Source organism: Diabrotica virgifera, chromosome 1 (genome assembly GCF_917563875.1).
Source record: "Diabrotica virgifera virgifera chromosome 1, PGI_DIABVI_V3a".
Classification (NCBI taxonomy): domain Eukaryota; kingdom Metazoa; phylum Arthropoda; class Insecta; order Coleoptera; family Chrysomelidae; genus Diabrotica; species Diabrotica virgifera.
Genome location: NC_065443.1, coordinates 186,457,955 through 186,473,340, shown reverse-complemented (window position 1 = coordinate 186,473,340; position 15,386 = coordinate 186,457,955). Strand labels below are relative to the sequence as shown.

At 33.4% G+C, this 15,386-nt stretch overlaps 1 protein-coding gene across 2 annotated transcripts in view; it reads left to right on the top strand.

Annotated features, from left to right (window-relative positions):
- Positions 1-15,386, top strand: part of LOC126878982 (vitamin K-dependent gamma-carboxylase) — a 260,299-nt gene that overhangs the window by 157,306 nt on the left and 87,607 nt on the right. For both annotated transcript variants that reach the window (XM_050641846.1, XM_050641845.1), the window contains exon 8: positions 14,528-14,747. In XM_050641846.1, coding sequence (XP_050497803.1) covers positions 14,528-14,747 — 220 coding nt within the window. The remainder of the gene's footprint in view (positions 1-14,527; positions 14,748-15,386) is intronic.

The following is a 15,386-nucleotide window of genomic DNA, read 5'->3' as shown; positions in this document are numbered from 1 at the left end:
AAATTACATGCATTCTTCTTCTTGCGTCAATTAATTTAATTCAAATTTTTTTTTGGCCTCCCTGTATAAATAATGATATTAATGTTTATAATACTGAATAGAGCATTGAACGCCTTTGTAAATGAGCTACAACACGAACCCATATTCCTATTTAAAAAAATAATTACGTCATCACGCTCGGATGGATGACGTCACTAGTTTGAAATATATGCCAAGAAATTTAATTTAAAAATAAAAATCGACCTGTTTCGGGATTTTTCTCTAAAATCGTCCATTTTAGAGAAAATGAATTTATTCCATAATTTAGCCCCTCTCTGTATATCAGGAGACCGGCGACAATCTAACCAATAGTTTAGCAATAATTAAAATGTTAATTAAAAAATTTCGGTCGAAATCATAACCAGAAAGATTATGATACACCAGAATAACTATGATTTTCATATAAAAAAGCACTATACCTATTCAACGTACCTTACAGGATTGAAATTGGACCATTTGAGCGGTCTCAGGAATGTTATAAAGAAACAATTTTTTGGCTTATAAACAAATAGAACCCCTCAGAAAATATTAGATTAAATTAAATCGACCTGTTTCGGGATTTTTCTCTAAAATCGTCCATTTTAGAGAAAATGAATTTATTCCATAATTTAGCCCCTCTCTGTATATCAGGAGACCGGCGACAATCTAACCAATAGTTCAGCAATAATTAAAATGTTAATTAAAAAATTTCGGTCGAAATAATAACCAGAAAGATTATGATACACCAGAATAACTATGATTTTCATATAAAAAAGCACTATACCTATTCAACGTACCTTACAGGATTGAAATTGGACCATTTGAGCGGTCTCAGGAATGTTATAAAGAAACAATTTTTTGGCTTATAAACAAATAGAACCCCTCAGAAAATATTAGATTAAATTAAATTAAGTTAACGCTGTTGAAAAGAGCACGGCTTCTGTGTCCTTTTCGAAGAAAAACAAATTGAATTGCGAGGAGTGATTCCAGGTATAACCGGTCAAATTTGACCGGCATTTGCGACAGAGTTATAAACAACAGGATTTTAATCTTTGAACCATTAGATACCTTTTAATTCCGGTCCTCTTTGTACATACAAATTTTCATATCTTCAAGACACTCATAACAAAAAAGATTTATGTCACTGTCACCAAATTATTTAATTATTGATAAATAATTACTTCCCTCAAATTTTAGTTGAAAATTAAAGATTTTGTTTGGAAAACCCGAATTTTCCGAAGAAAATTTCCGTCGAAGGAAATTGGAATAAATTATCAATGTGCAGAATTAAATTACTGTCAATTTTTATGTGAGTGTTTTGGTTTAAAGTTAAAATTTTCGGAGTTATAGAGCAATAATAAAAAAAAAGATTTCGGAGTGCTAATTTGTTTATAAACAAAATAGCACACTTTCTGTGGACTTTGCACAGCTATATTACTAATATAGGAAATCTTAAGATTTGATTTCAGCATGTCCAGCAATAAAATAGCTGGTAATTAATTTTCCTTGTTTTTTACTAATTTTCCCAGATTATTACCTCACATCTTTCATTGAGTTGATGATTCATGTTGTGGACATTCTCAATTATTATATTTCTAATTTACTATTCTATCTAATTCCTCAAAACAAGCAAATTTCAATTAAACCCAGCTATATTATAATACCTTTTGATTTAGTTTTCCTTGCAAGAAATAAACAAAACACATCTAAACTAAACCTAACCTCGCTTTTGGCCATTCATTCATCTCCATGGTACAATAAAGTTTCATTTTATTGTACCATGATTCATCTCCGTGTCAAATAATTTCGACAGTCGCCATATTGAAAGCGACTTGTTTTTGGTCGAAATTTGATTTAGAATCAGGGCCAAGGTCTGTTAAGAAGACTTATTCTGTCTGTCGATCTCACTCTATCTATATATTTAATATCGTTCTGTATTTTCTTGTTTGATAAGATCTACGTACCCAATCGTCATTATTATCATGCAAATTACCTTTTTGGAATCCCTAGTTTGTCCATAAATACCTATATAAGTAGTACACGTTGTTTTTTAATGCAACCACATTTTAAAAATTACGTTTGTTTTCTGTTATCCACCTTGTTTCAAAATATAAAAAAATGAATATAAGAAATAAAACAAAGCAGGATTCGTCCTTTAAATCGCTGATACGGTACCGAGGTTTGATAATTGCATTGCAATTTGCAACCCAGAAAATAAGCTAGCTTCCAAAATAAGCAACTTGTTACAGAATATGTTTGTTTTCAATCAGAATTGTATTGATAATTTTCAAATAACAAGTTCAATAGTTAATTTCAAAGTAAGCTGCTTATTATTACAATGTTAATAAATGCTGAAAGTTATACCTACTAAGTGAATAAAACGTTAATGGAAGCCATCGAGATGAATTATTACATATTATTTATAAATATTTACTTAAAAACGTAACTTATTTCAAACAATTTTATACTGTATTGTTCTGAAGCTATTTTCTTATGGCAACTTAGGATAAAACGCCAAATAAATTTAATTTCACACTTAAATTGTGGCTTATAGCCAAATAAAATAGTAAATTATAATTGGTTTAACGATATATACTGAAACTTAGGCAACAAGGCAACACTGTATAATCAGCTGTCTATCAAGTTAGCCAACTTGTACATTCATAATACTCCAGTAGAAGGGATAGAACTATTAACAGAGAGAGAAAAAAATTACTTCTAATGCAAATTGTTGTTACCATCAGCAGTGTTGCCTGAGTTTCAATATTTATTTAAATCAACGAACTTGGTTGAAATATTACATATAAATGTAAATATTTAGAAGTTTATCTCGATGGCTTCGATTAATGTTTTTTCCATATTAGATATAAGTTCACCATTTATTAACATTTTAACAATAAGCCCCTTACTTGCAAATTAACTATCGAATATATAATATATGTATTTATTAAACCGATTAAAGGCAAATATGCACCTATATATAGGTATATTTTTTTATTTTTAAAAATAAAATGCAAATATTGAGCATAGTTATTTATTAATATTATCTTGCCCAAGCATACTTTCGATCTAAGTATACCTTCCCAGAATGAAGACATTTACTTAAAATTAACGATACAAATAACATACACTGGACAAAGGACAAACAGATTAAAATATTTGAACGAGATAACATTGTTCAGAGTTTGGTGGTAAAAATATACGGTGATGAGTACATTAATAACTGGCAAAATAACGGAAAACATATTACGTTGTGAAATAAATAGATATGAAACCAGTAGAGGTGGGAAATTATATATAAAAACCTAGAAATTTACCTTATATTGATAGTTTGGCTACGTATCGGAGTCAAATTATGACAGAATTTATAAAATTTTCCTGCCACAGTTTGACTCCTATACGTCGCCAAACTCATCCGATACGTCTTAAGGTGAGAAACTATGAATATAATGTAAATTTATAGATGTCTATTGATAATTTCCCACCTCTACTAGTTTCATCTCTTTTTACCTCTCAACGTATTATGTTTTCCGTCTTTTGCGTTATTTTGTCTGTTCTTAGTGCACTCATCATACTGTATACCTATTCAGCAAGAATGTTCTTATTATAGAAACTAGCTTCAACTCAATTCAATTATCAAACCTTGCTTACGCATGATAACGCAAAAGATTGAAAACATAACACGTTGTGTAATAAAAAGAGTTGAAACTATCAGAGGTGTTAAACTATCGATAGGAACCTATAAATTTACATTACATTACATACTTCACCATCTTTAGACAATTTTAGTATGAAAGGAGTATGACAAGTGCCACTGTTACACAATTTTATAAAATTCTCCTGTCACAGACGTCTAAAGGTGAGAAACTATGTAATATAAATTTAAGTATAGCTTCCTATTGATAATTTTACATCTCTACTAGTGTCATCTCTTTTTATTTCACAACGTGTTATCTTTTCTCTCTTTTACGTTATTTTGCCCGTTATTAGCGCGCTCATCACTGAATATTTTATAAATTCTTGGCTTGTGGCAGGTGTCGTCCATTGACGACTCTCTGGAATTGACCTAGCAGCTTGGTCTTCTGCTTCTGGCCAAAGTCTTTTTAGGCGTCTGTCAATCATTGGAAGGTTTTGAATTTTAAACTTTATCGCAGAGTAAATGTTGAAAAACACTTTTTATTATACCTAATAAATAAACAATATTTACAATTGTTAGAATTCATTAGTTATTAATTTATACTGTAATTTATAGTGCAACAAAAATATTTTCTTTTTCGTTAATAAAGATTTATTGACATAAACTGCGATAGTGAGGTTATGTATACAAAATCAAACTGATAATCAATATTGGAAATAGAAGAATTTATATCAGATTAAGTGCGTTTTTATTTTCTGTTTATATTAATACATAATATCACTAGCGTGACAAGGAATTTTTTTTAAATGTCTCATTTAAACATACACAAAGCGTCCTGATAAAATTTCAAAAAACCGCCACCATGAGCAGGTCGGTCGATTTTGTTTTGACACTTTGTTAACGCTCAGAGCGAATATCTAGGGCCTACGGTATACAAGGAAGGTAACACCTTCAACCACCTTCAACAGCGTGCCACGCTTCAACCGCCTATTATTACCCCTGGTTTTACCCAAGGTACTCATTTTATTCAGGCTGAGTCGACCTGGGGCCTATAAAAATTTTAAAAATGTCTAGTTGTTCTTGCCGGCGGTAGGATTTGAACTCCGGACCACCGGCACGCGAGCCAAGCACACTACCGCTTAGCTACGCCGGCCTCGGCGTAGCCTTAGCCATTTATTTATTAGCCTTAGCCTTTATTTATAGTATCATGGCCTTAGCTATTGATAAAGGTACCAACTTAAAATTTAAAGTTTACTTTATCTGATTATGAAACCGAGCGTTAAGTCGTGTTCTCACTATTAAATAATTTGATTAAACAGTTTGAGCAAACTCCGGAAGTACGTCAAAGTGGCGTCACAATTGCAGTTTGTTAAAATTTTAAAATCTGTGTTTTCACTATCAGTCTAGTTTGATCAAATTTTTTTTATTGAGTTGTCTAACTTGTTTGTACTTTACTTAAAATTAAAATTTTTCATTATTATCCTTATTATCCACAATGAAAACTCAGAATGTGACGTCACTAACTTTCAGTTTGCTCAAACCAGTTTGATCAAGTGGACCGAAGCGTCCCACCATCAAATAATTTGATCAAACTGGTTTGAGCAAACTGAAAGTGACAGTTAGTGACGTCACATCCTGAGTGTTCATTGTGGATAATAATGAAAAATTTTAATTTTAAATAATGTACAAACAAGTTAGACAACTCAATACAAAAAATTTGATCAAACTAGACTGATAGTGAGAGCACAGATTTTTAGAATTTCAAAAAAACTGCAATTGTGACGTCACTTTGACGTACTTCCTCAAGTACGTCAAGTTTGCTCAAACTGTTTGATCAAATTATTTGATGGTGAGACGCGGCCTTGATAGTCGTGACGTCAAATCAATGTTGGCTACTCTGAAAAGTTTCCAAACAAAGCAAAAATTCACACGTGGTGTTTGTTTTGGTTTTTATAATTGGAATATATTGCTTATTGTAAGATGTTTAATTTTTACAAAATGGTAATGTGTTGGGTGGTGGGTACTCGTGATTGTAATCAATGCTCATAGTATATTTCCCACCATATTTCCATATAGGACTGGTTAAGAACCTGAAGAGCAGTAAGTACTATGTAGTGTGTAAATCCTTGATTTTGTGTAAGGACATTTATAAAATTAAAAGCAATATGATTGATATGACTAACAAGGATTGTGTCTTAAGAAAAAATGTGCAGATTATTGTTAAAATAAAATAAAATTAAAATGGATTACACAAATCACGTGTATAAACAATTCACAGACGTCAAACCTTTGCTTTGTTTGGAAACTTTTTGGACCTTTTGACGTCGCACTATCACGGTTCATTATTTGATAGTGAGAACCAGAGATATGTCAACAATAGATCTGGCTAGGGATATGCTACTCAATGCATCGGCCTCCTATACTGTGGCATCGGGGGGTAACCAAAGATATTATACACATAGATTTGGTCAACTCCGAAAAATAGCGTAACGCGGAGCAGTTCGGGTCGGTGGTCTATCTATCTCTATCTACTGGCGCTTAGCTTTCTCTCTCTAGCATATGATGGCTGCCGCCTCTGTGTAAAGGCCGCGTCTCACCATCAAATAATTTGATCAAACAGTTTGAGCAAACTCCGGAAGTACGTCAAAGTGACGTCACAATTGCAGTTTTTTTGAAATTCTAAAAATCTGTGCTCTCACTATCAGTCTAGTTTGATCAAATTTTGTGTATTGAGTTGTCTAACTTGTTTGTACTTTATTTAAAATTAAAATTTTTCATTATTATCCACAATGAACACTCAGGATGTGACGTCACTAATTGTCACTTTCAGTTTGCTCAAACCAGTTTGATCAAATTATTTGATGGTGGGACGCGGCCTTAACTGTCGTTCCATTACTCCCACCTCTTGGTAGATACGCTCACACTCGCACGACAGACAAAGATAGCTAGACCACCGTACTTGATATTGACGTTACACCCCGATGCATTATTTAGCATATCCCTATCCAGATCTATTCTTGACATATCTCTGGGTGTAACGCCAATATTAACCCGGAAGTAGTCGCGCTCACTTCTGTAACGTGAATAGTCGCGTGTTAGATTCTATCTCAAAATTGGAATTTAAATACGGATTTACAACAAATTTTTATTTTATATTATTTCTAACAATTATTAAAGCTAATTGGCTGTCCCCATAGCCATAAATTCCACAAAAAGAAGAAGAAGAAGAAATAAATAAATAAAAAAATCCTACGTATTACTACACCCTTCCTCGAGGCACTTACGAAATTTTTTCAAAATTTTTCATCAAGTTATCGCGAAAAAGGATAAAATGTGAGATTCTATCTAACGGCGTGACTACTCGCGGGTTAAGTACAGTAGTCTAGCTATCTTTGTCTGTCGTGCCAGTGTGAGCGTATCTACCAAGAGGTGGGAGTAATGGAACGATAGTGACACACAAGGTAGATTATTGCATACTATCTATGAACCTTGAGTGACACAGAGGCGGCAGCCATCATATGCTAGAGAGAGAAAGCTAAGCGCCGGTAAAGAGAGATAGATAGACCACCGACCCGAACTGCTCCGCGTTACGCTATTTTTCGGACCTGGCCTAATCTATTGTGTTATTATACCTATGGTGAGAACACGACTTCTAAAAATATTTCAAAATATAATATAATATAATATAATAATTATACTAATATTATTAGGTAGGTATAAAAAACTTTAAGAGAAAAAGTAACTTTTAGACCTGACAACAATGCATATAATAAGACATGTTTTAAGATGCTCAGTTGCCAATAGTGTGATCTGACTATCTCCTTGGAATAAAATAGTCCTAATATCCACAACAAAGAAATCTATTACAATTCTTATTATCACGAATAATCTTTACATTCTCTAGATAGCAACAAATTTAACTATAACCGCTTCGTTTGATTATAATGTAAAAATCAATTCTGAGTTTTCTGGGTCAGAACTTATAATTTATTACTTATTCAAAATCGCGCAACACTGTAAGAAAACGGTTCGTTCGAAGAGTAAAAAGCTTGCAACAATTTTGATACTCGATTCTAGATCCTGACCCGAATATTAGCGGCGTGTAATTTGTGTTGATAACCTTAAATCGCGAAATGGCCTGTTTATTATCGGTGGCAATTATGTAGTTCACTTTTTCAGCAATAAAACTACACTAGCATTTGTTTCAAGCTCTATTTTATTCTTCCAAGAAATAAAGTCATCATGGTTGGAAAACTCTATTGTATCGCATTGCATAGGAATGCTATGAGAAGTTTCATAATATTTAATAAAGTCCTTTTTAAAAGTTGCATGATAATTACACAGAGAACATTTATGATGAAATGTTTTAGTTTCTGCAGAAACTGATACATTTGTGTGCACTTTTTTGACATGAAAGTTTAAACTTGACATATCTAAATTGTTTATCACAATGTGTGCACTTATAGACGTTGCCTTTAAGCACTTTTAAAGGGGCAATTGCATCCAATTTGTCGGGATGCGAACTTTTTACATGTCTTTTTAAATCATGTTTATATTTATACACTTTTTCGCATTTCACGCACTTATTAATTCTTTCCACACCTAACATTTTCGATGTCAAGAAAATGAAATACATACTCAAAAGCAAACACAAACACAGAACTGTAAACAGTAGAAATGATACAAATGATTGAATCGGAAAATTGATCTAACAGCTTCACTGTTCAATTGGTAATTATACAAAGAGTCTACATTCTACCACATCCAATAATATTTTAATATTAAATATCATGTAACCGCAGTAAATATCGGTTTTTATTATCACTAACTAGTCTTTTCAGCGTTTTAAATAACTCAAATTTCGTCGATGTTTATATAGGCAACCCAAATTACACGCCGCTACCCCTCGGGTCAAGATTTAGACAGAATAATTTTACTCGGACCGAAGAGTGACTGTCCTTGAAAATTTTTCAAATAAAGAACAGAGCTCCTGTTAGATATAAAATTTTTAATGGACTGCGCGTGCGTGGTAATGTTATTGCAACTTTAATAATTATTTTCAGTGCAAAAAAAGCCTGATCAATGTTCAAAATAGGTGATCATTGCTCAGCGCTTTATTTCCTATCGAATACAGTCATTTGTTTTAAAGATTTCGATCAATGAGGTGCCAACATCTTTTTTTTCGTCCTTGAATTATCAACCCTTAATAAAAAATAAACTACAGGTGATCAAAATCTGAAACCTAGTGATCATTGCTGTACAAACCGTGAGCAAAAGGATGGTATAATTATTTTTACGAAATTCGATCAATGAGGTGCTAACATCTCATAACCGATATTAACTAATAATTTGTGTGATGTACATTTTTATTTTCGGCTTGCGATTCTAAAAATAGAACTCTAAAAGTATGGTATCATTTATCATTACCTATTTAAATTGAAATTTAATCCAGAGCCCTGAATAAGAATAAAAATTATTTACATAAAAAAATGCGGTGATGGCATAACTGCACGTGTACATTTCAATGAATTTCGTTTGGCTTATCGCAATGCTCAAACAAAATGAATTGATGACTCAATTTTTACTTGTGTATACAATATAACTTAATGGACCCTGACGGTTAACAGAGGTGACGGATAATCGAGGTTCCACTGTATATGCCAAAAAATTGTAATTTAAAAGTAAAAATCGACCTGTTTTGGCATTTTCTTCCAAAGCCGTCCATTTTAGAGAAAATGAATTTATTCGATAATTTAGCCCCTCTCTGTATATATTTTATTAATAAAAATACATTATCATTTATGGCAAATGATCATTTTTCCGGTGCCGTGCCGCGCTGGCCGTTACAAATGGGTTTTTGGACGGGCCGGCCTGTGCTGTGCCGTGCCGGGCTGTGCCGTGCTGGCCGTTCATAATGGTACATTTTTATTTTCGGCTTGCGATTCTAAAAATAGAACTCTAAAAGTATGGTATCATTTATCATTACCTATTTAAATTGAAATTTAATCCAGAGCCCTGAATAAGAATAAAAATTATTTACATAAAAAAATGCGGTGATGGCATAACTGCACGTGTACATTTCAATGAATTTCGTTTGGCTTATCGCAATGCTCAAACAAAATGAATTGATGACTCAATTTTTACTTGTGTATACAATATAACTTAATGGACCCTGACGGTTAACAGAGGTGACGGATAATCGAGGTTCCACTGTATATGCCAAAAAATTGTAATTTAAAAGTAAAAATCGACCTGTTTTGGCATTTTCTTCCAAAGCCGTCCATTTTAGAGAAAATGAATTTATTCGATAATTTAGCCCCTCTCTGTATATATTTTATTAATAAAAATACATTATCATTTATGGCAAATGATCATTTTTCCGGTGCCGTGCCGCGCTGGCCGTTACAAATGGGTTTTTGGACGGGCCGGCCTGTGCTGTGCCGTGCCGGGCTGTGCCGTGCTGGCCGTTCATAATGGGTTTCTTGCTTTATATGGTACACAACTAAATAGTTGTTCGACTAAAAGTTGTATGTATGCGGTGGGTCTTAGTGTCGTAACCTATATTCCATTGCTAAACACTAATATAAAAATGAGGTTTTTATTTTTATAAAGAACTCCTGCACTTTTCTTATTACGCCAGTCAATAAGAGCAAAAATAAGATATTACCTCCGAATCCCCTCCTACTGTATGGATTTTAATGCAATTTTGGGAATAGCATCTACTTGTCTCCTAGTTCAAAGTCTACCCTATGCCGATATGTGCTTATTACTTCTTAGGGGTGAAAACTACCCCTAATTGCCAAGATTGAATGAAACTAGTTGTAACGTAAATTAAAATCCATTTTAGGCTTTAATAGCGTTTGATGAAGTTAAAGGTAATTTTATATTTTAAGACATTGTTGTTGGTTGGCTATATAATTTAACCCTAATACAGCATCCTACCACCACCAACTTCTTGTAAAAAAGTGGTTTATTAATATTTTTTATTCATTTAATATAAAATTTAAAACAATTTTTTATCGACATTTTGGGTCAATGTTATTTTTCTTTGTTTTATTTTTCAACCGTTTAAACAACCCCTATCTTTGTGAAATAAAAAAATAAAGAATACATTTATCTCTTAACTTACATGAAATTGATAACTTTGTTGTTATTTACAATAAAAATATCCTTTTATAATTTTATATCCCTTAAAACTACTCCTCATGATGGAAAGTATACAAGTAGAGAAAAAAATGATCTCTGCAAAAAAAATATAATAAAATTTATACAAAAGATGTACCTGCAGAAAAATAAGAAAAAAAAATTAGACGTTTAAAGAAAAACAGTCTTGTGAATATCTTATTCTAATCTACATCACTGTCGTTCGTTCCGTCATTATCTTTGTTATAGATTGAAATACTGTTTTAGCAGTTAACACCTGCACATCCCCCACATGTAGCTTTACAAAAAAAACCAATCTAGGACAATCTAGGTGCAGGTGCATGAGGAAGCTGGATACTTTTTTGCAGTGTGCATCCTTTTTTGCAGTGTGCATCCTTTTTTGCAGTTTGTAGCCCAATTTGAATTTGGTAATAAACTCTTTTAATGTGCTAGTTCAATTCATCTAATGTAGGTACGAGTGCTGCCAATTTTACAGCAGTGCTTTTTACCAGCAGCTGTGAAAAGTGAGTAGTCGGTATACCGAGATCCCATTAATATCGGTTTTAAAATTCGTATACTGGTCCAAAACTGAAAAAAAGTTGTTTGGTTTTTTACAATCTTCTTCTTCATGTGCCGTGCTCGATTATCGAACGTTGGCTATCAAATTGGCTATAGCAATTTTGTTAACGGCAGCTCGGAAAAGGGATGCAGAGGATCTGTTATACCATTTTCTCAGGTTTTTAAGCCATGACGTTCTTCTTCGACCTGGCCCTCTTCTTCCGTCTACCTTGCCTTGTATTATTAAATGGAGTATATTATATCTCTCTGGGTGTCGCATAACATGGCCAAAATATTCAAGTTTTCGATTTTTAACTGTTCTGACGACTTCTGTGACTTTTCCCATCCGGTGTAAAATCGGTATCCAGTTTGTTAGAAGATCGTTGTTGTTTTATCCGTTTAAGTTTTAATTTTATTTCGGCTAACAATAGATTGTGATCAGATGGCACATCGGCGCCAGGATAGGTTTTTACAGACTTTACTGCATTTCTGTAACGCTCACTGATGGTTATGTAGTCAATTTGGTTTCTTACGATATTATTGGGGGTATCTGCTGGAGATTTCCACGTATATAATATCCTTTTAGGTAATTTGAAAAAGGTATTCATTATACATAGATTATGTTCTTTGCAAAAATCTGCGAAATAGTCTCCCCTTTCATTTCTATCGCCCAGCCCATAACAGCCAATAATATTACTTTGTCTGCCTTTTCCTATCTTAGCATTAAGGTCACCCATCAGAATGGTGAGATCTCTAGTCTTGAGTTGGTCGGTAACAGTTTTTACATCGGCGTAGAACTTGTCAAGTTCTTCCAGTTCACTTTCCGCTGTCGGTGCATACACTTGTATTAAATTTATGTTTCTGGGTTTCGCGTTCAACTGAATCATTATGACTCGTTCAGATACCTGGCATACCGCCCTAACACATTTGCTAACCTCGTTTGAGACTATGAATCCTACACCATGACGATGGTAATTACTCTCTTCTCCTGCATAATATACTTCATGATCATCCACATGGCATTGGCCAGATTCGGGCCATCGCATTTCACTGATACCCAGAATTGATATTTGCAGCCTTTTCATCTCATTTATGGCATTGTGTGTTTTTCCTGGTTCATATAAACTCCGCACATTCCATGTGCCTATTCTACAACTTCTCTGTATATCAAATTTGGCCAAGCGGGAGATTCTTCGCACCCCTGCCCCATTTAAGAAGCGCCCGTACTCGGGGCCATCGTTTATTTCCTCAGACATATTGATTAACCTGGAAAAAATAGTGTAGTAGTCATTCCCTTGGCTTTCTACACCGCTGTGTACACGCTGTTTAAGTAGTTGCCACCGCACCGAGTACTATTCTGTATTGACCGTTCTGGCCTAAATGACTTCCGCTCAATACAGATACTGAAAAACCAGCTGCCGATTTCCAGGTTCGATTTTATACAAGCCCTAAAACCAGGGGGCTGCCACCTCCGTCCTCTAGACCGTTGTGGAGACCTTCTTCTCCGCCCTGGATGCCGTTGTGGGCTTCATCCGTGACCCTGGACAGGGGACCCTTAGCAGGTACTAGTTTCCCGGGTCAGGAAACACCTGGAATCTGCAGAAGGCAGGGATTGATTCAATTTCCCTGATAGGACTATCCAAAAGGAGTTCCTACCTGCTACCGGCAGTCACTCTGTATACTGTTTAAAATTGAAGTTTAAATCTCTTCGCTTTTTTACAATACTTCAATTTATTTTAAAGATACCGTATGCATTCAAAAACATTTTATAGGAAATTTCAGGCACTATAAATCACACTGATCACATAAAGATACCGTATGCATTTAAAAACCATTTTATATGAAATTTAAAGCAGTATAAAATCACATTGATCTTATATATTTAAAATCTTTTGTTTTTAAAAGATAAATGGTTATAGGGCGTAATAAAGGTGATACTCGCGCTACCAACCTAACTTAAAATAGTGATATCTCTGACACAATATCTGTCAATATCTACAGTAAAAAAAATTTAAAAAATTTTTGTTAAAAAAACTTACAGTTCTGTAGTGTTTAATTTTATTTTCGTATCTTTTATCATTTTTGAGTTATATGGAAAAAAGAAAACATTTTTAAGAAAATTTAAAAATAATGTCATCTCTTATTTTTTTACAAAACAAAATAATTTTTTTTTAATTACTAAATTAAAATGAAAGGCATTTTTAAAGAATATTTTTTTATAAGAAAACAAACAATTGAAAAAAAATTCTATATCATTAAATTAAAATTCAATGCATTAAAGCTAAACTTAAGCTTCAGAAGCTGCTTCAGCAGCTCAGTAGACATGCATTTCGCGAACTTCGCTGGACGACATTTTTGTCGTCCAGGGTCGAACTTCGACGTGGTTGATTTTCTGAACGACATTTTTTATTTACTTATGCAACCGAAATTTTCAAAGTTTTTAATAATTGATTGAACTGTTTTCTCTGTCGGAATTGAGCGATGTTTGAGAGCAGCAATAAATAACTTTAATATTGATACGAGAAAATGGTTCCCAAAATACCATTCGACCATTTGAATCTACGGGTTAAAGCGCTTATCATGTTAATTATTTCTTTATTTTTAACCTTCTGCGTTCACAGCTTCAAATCAAATGAAACTGAAAATCCAACAATTGAACTCGAATGCAGAGAACCCATATGATACTGCACCGCTTACTGCTTTTGGAGAAATAAGGGTAAAGAATTCTACATATTATCATGCACTCATCGTTTCCGGCACGTACCGTAGTCTTCTAAAAACCTGATTTTACAAAGATGTGTCTGATACCATACGTTCCGGACAATATGAATTGGTCATATTTAAAACCATTAAAATCAATATTTTTCGGAAACTAAACGCTACGTGCTGGAAACGATGACTGCATGATAATATGTAGAATCCTTAATAGTGTTATACCATGTTATACTATGTAGCTCTCTGTCTAATGAAGTTCCGCTGTTAGTTGTCATACATCAATTTCTCAATTCCGTGTTCTGTGATTAATTGGGTAATCAATTAATTGATGGAATCGTTTAAAAAATATTAATTACATGACTAGCTCATTTAAGTTTTGTTGGTTCGAGCAATATTAATTAAAATGAAATTAAAAGTGCATACATATTTTAATACTTATTTTACTTTATTATTAAGGGATATAACAACTGGACTAATGGTTTGTATGGGTACTCATGGGATATGATGGTTCATTCATGGGATACTGTTATAATCATAAAAGTTGTGGACAACGAAAATCAAAGGGAACACTTTGTAGATCCACAAGCGTTAACAGATGGAACTCGATGGGGAACACATGCTGACATGTGTGTTCAGTATGCTCAATGTTTAAAAAGAAACATAATACCTAACATTGGTAAGTTGTTTAAGTGCCAATAGTTTTTAGATATATGCCCTTATTATGCACTATTCACGATCTACTAGTTTTTCAAATAATGTAAAAATGGCAATTTAACAATACGAGAAAAGAGATCTAAATAAATACGAATAACATGACGGTTGATCATGACGAGATAGGAAATTTAAATAATGTCCGATTTGTGTTTTATCAGTATATTAATGCTGTTAATGCTATCTTTGTTAAGAGAAACCAAAATAACGCTTATAAGGACAATAAGGGTAAGAACAGAACAAGTGGGTCGAGGTGGAGGTGTAGGTCGCGGTGGATACCACTAGTTAAGTCGCGGTCGATATCGACAGCACATAGCAAGAAGGTGACCTGCTCTGTCAGTCGAGCTAGAACCACTATCAAGTGAAGTAGTTTAATGAAATTTGAATGATAAAAAGACTGTGATTTTGCGATGTTGTGTCAGTTAAGTGGTGATAGTGATGAAATTTCAGCTGTAAATAATCAGATCCTCCTTCATATTTCAAAAATTTACTGAATTTAATTACTTTAGAAATTCAAAAATAAACTGAATACAAAAAAGGGATTATATAAAAAGTATCAACTCAGATAGCGCAGGTAATGACAACTTGGCTTCGAACGGAACAA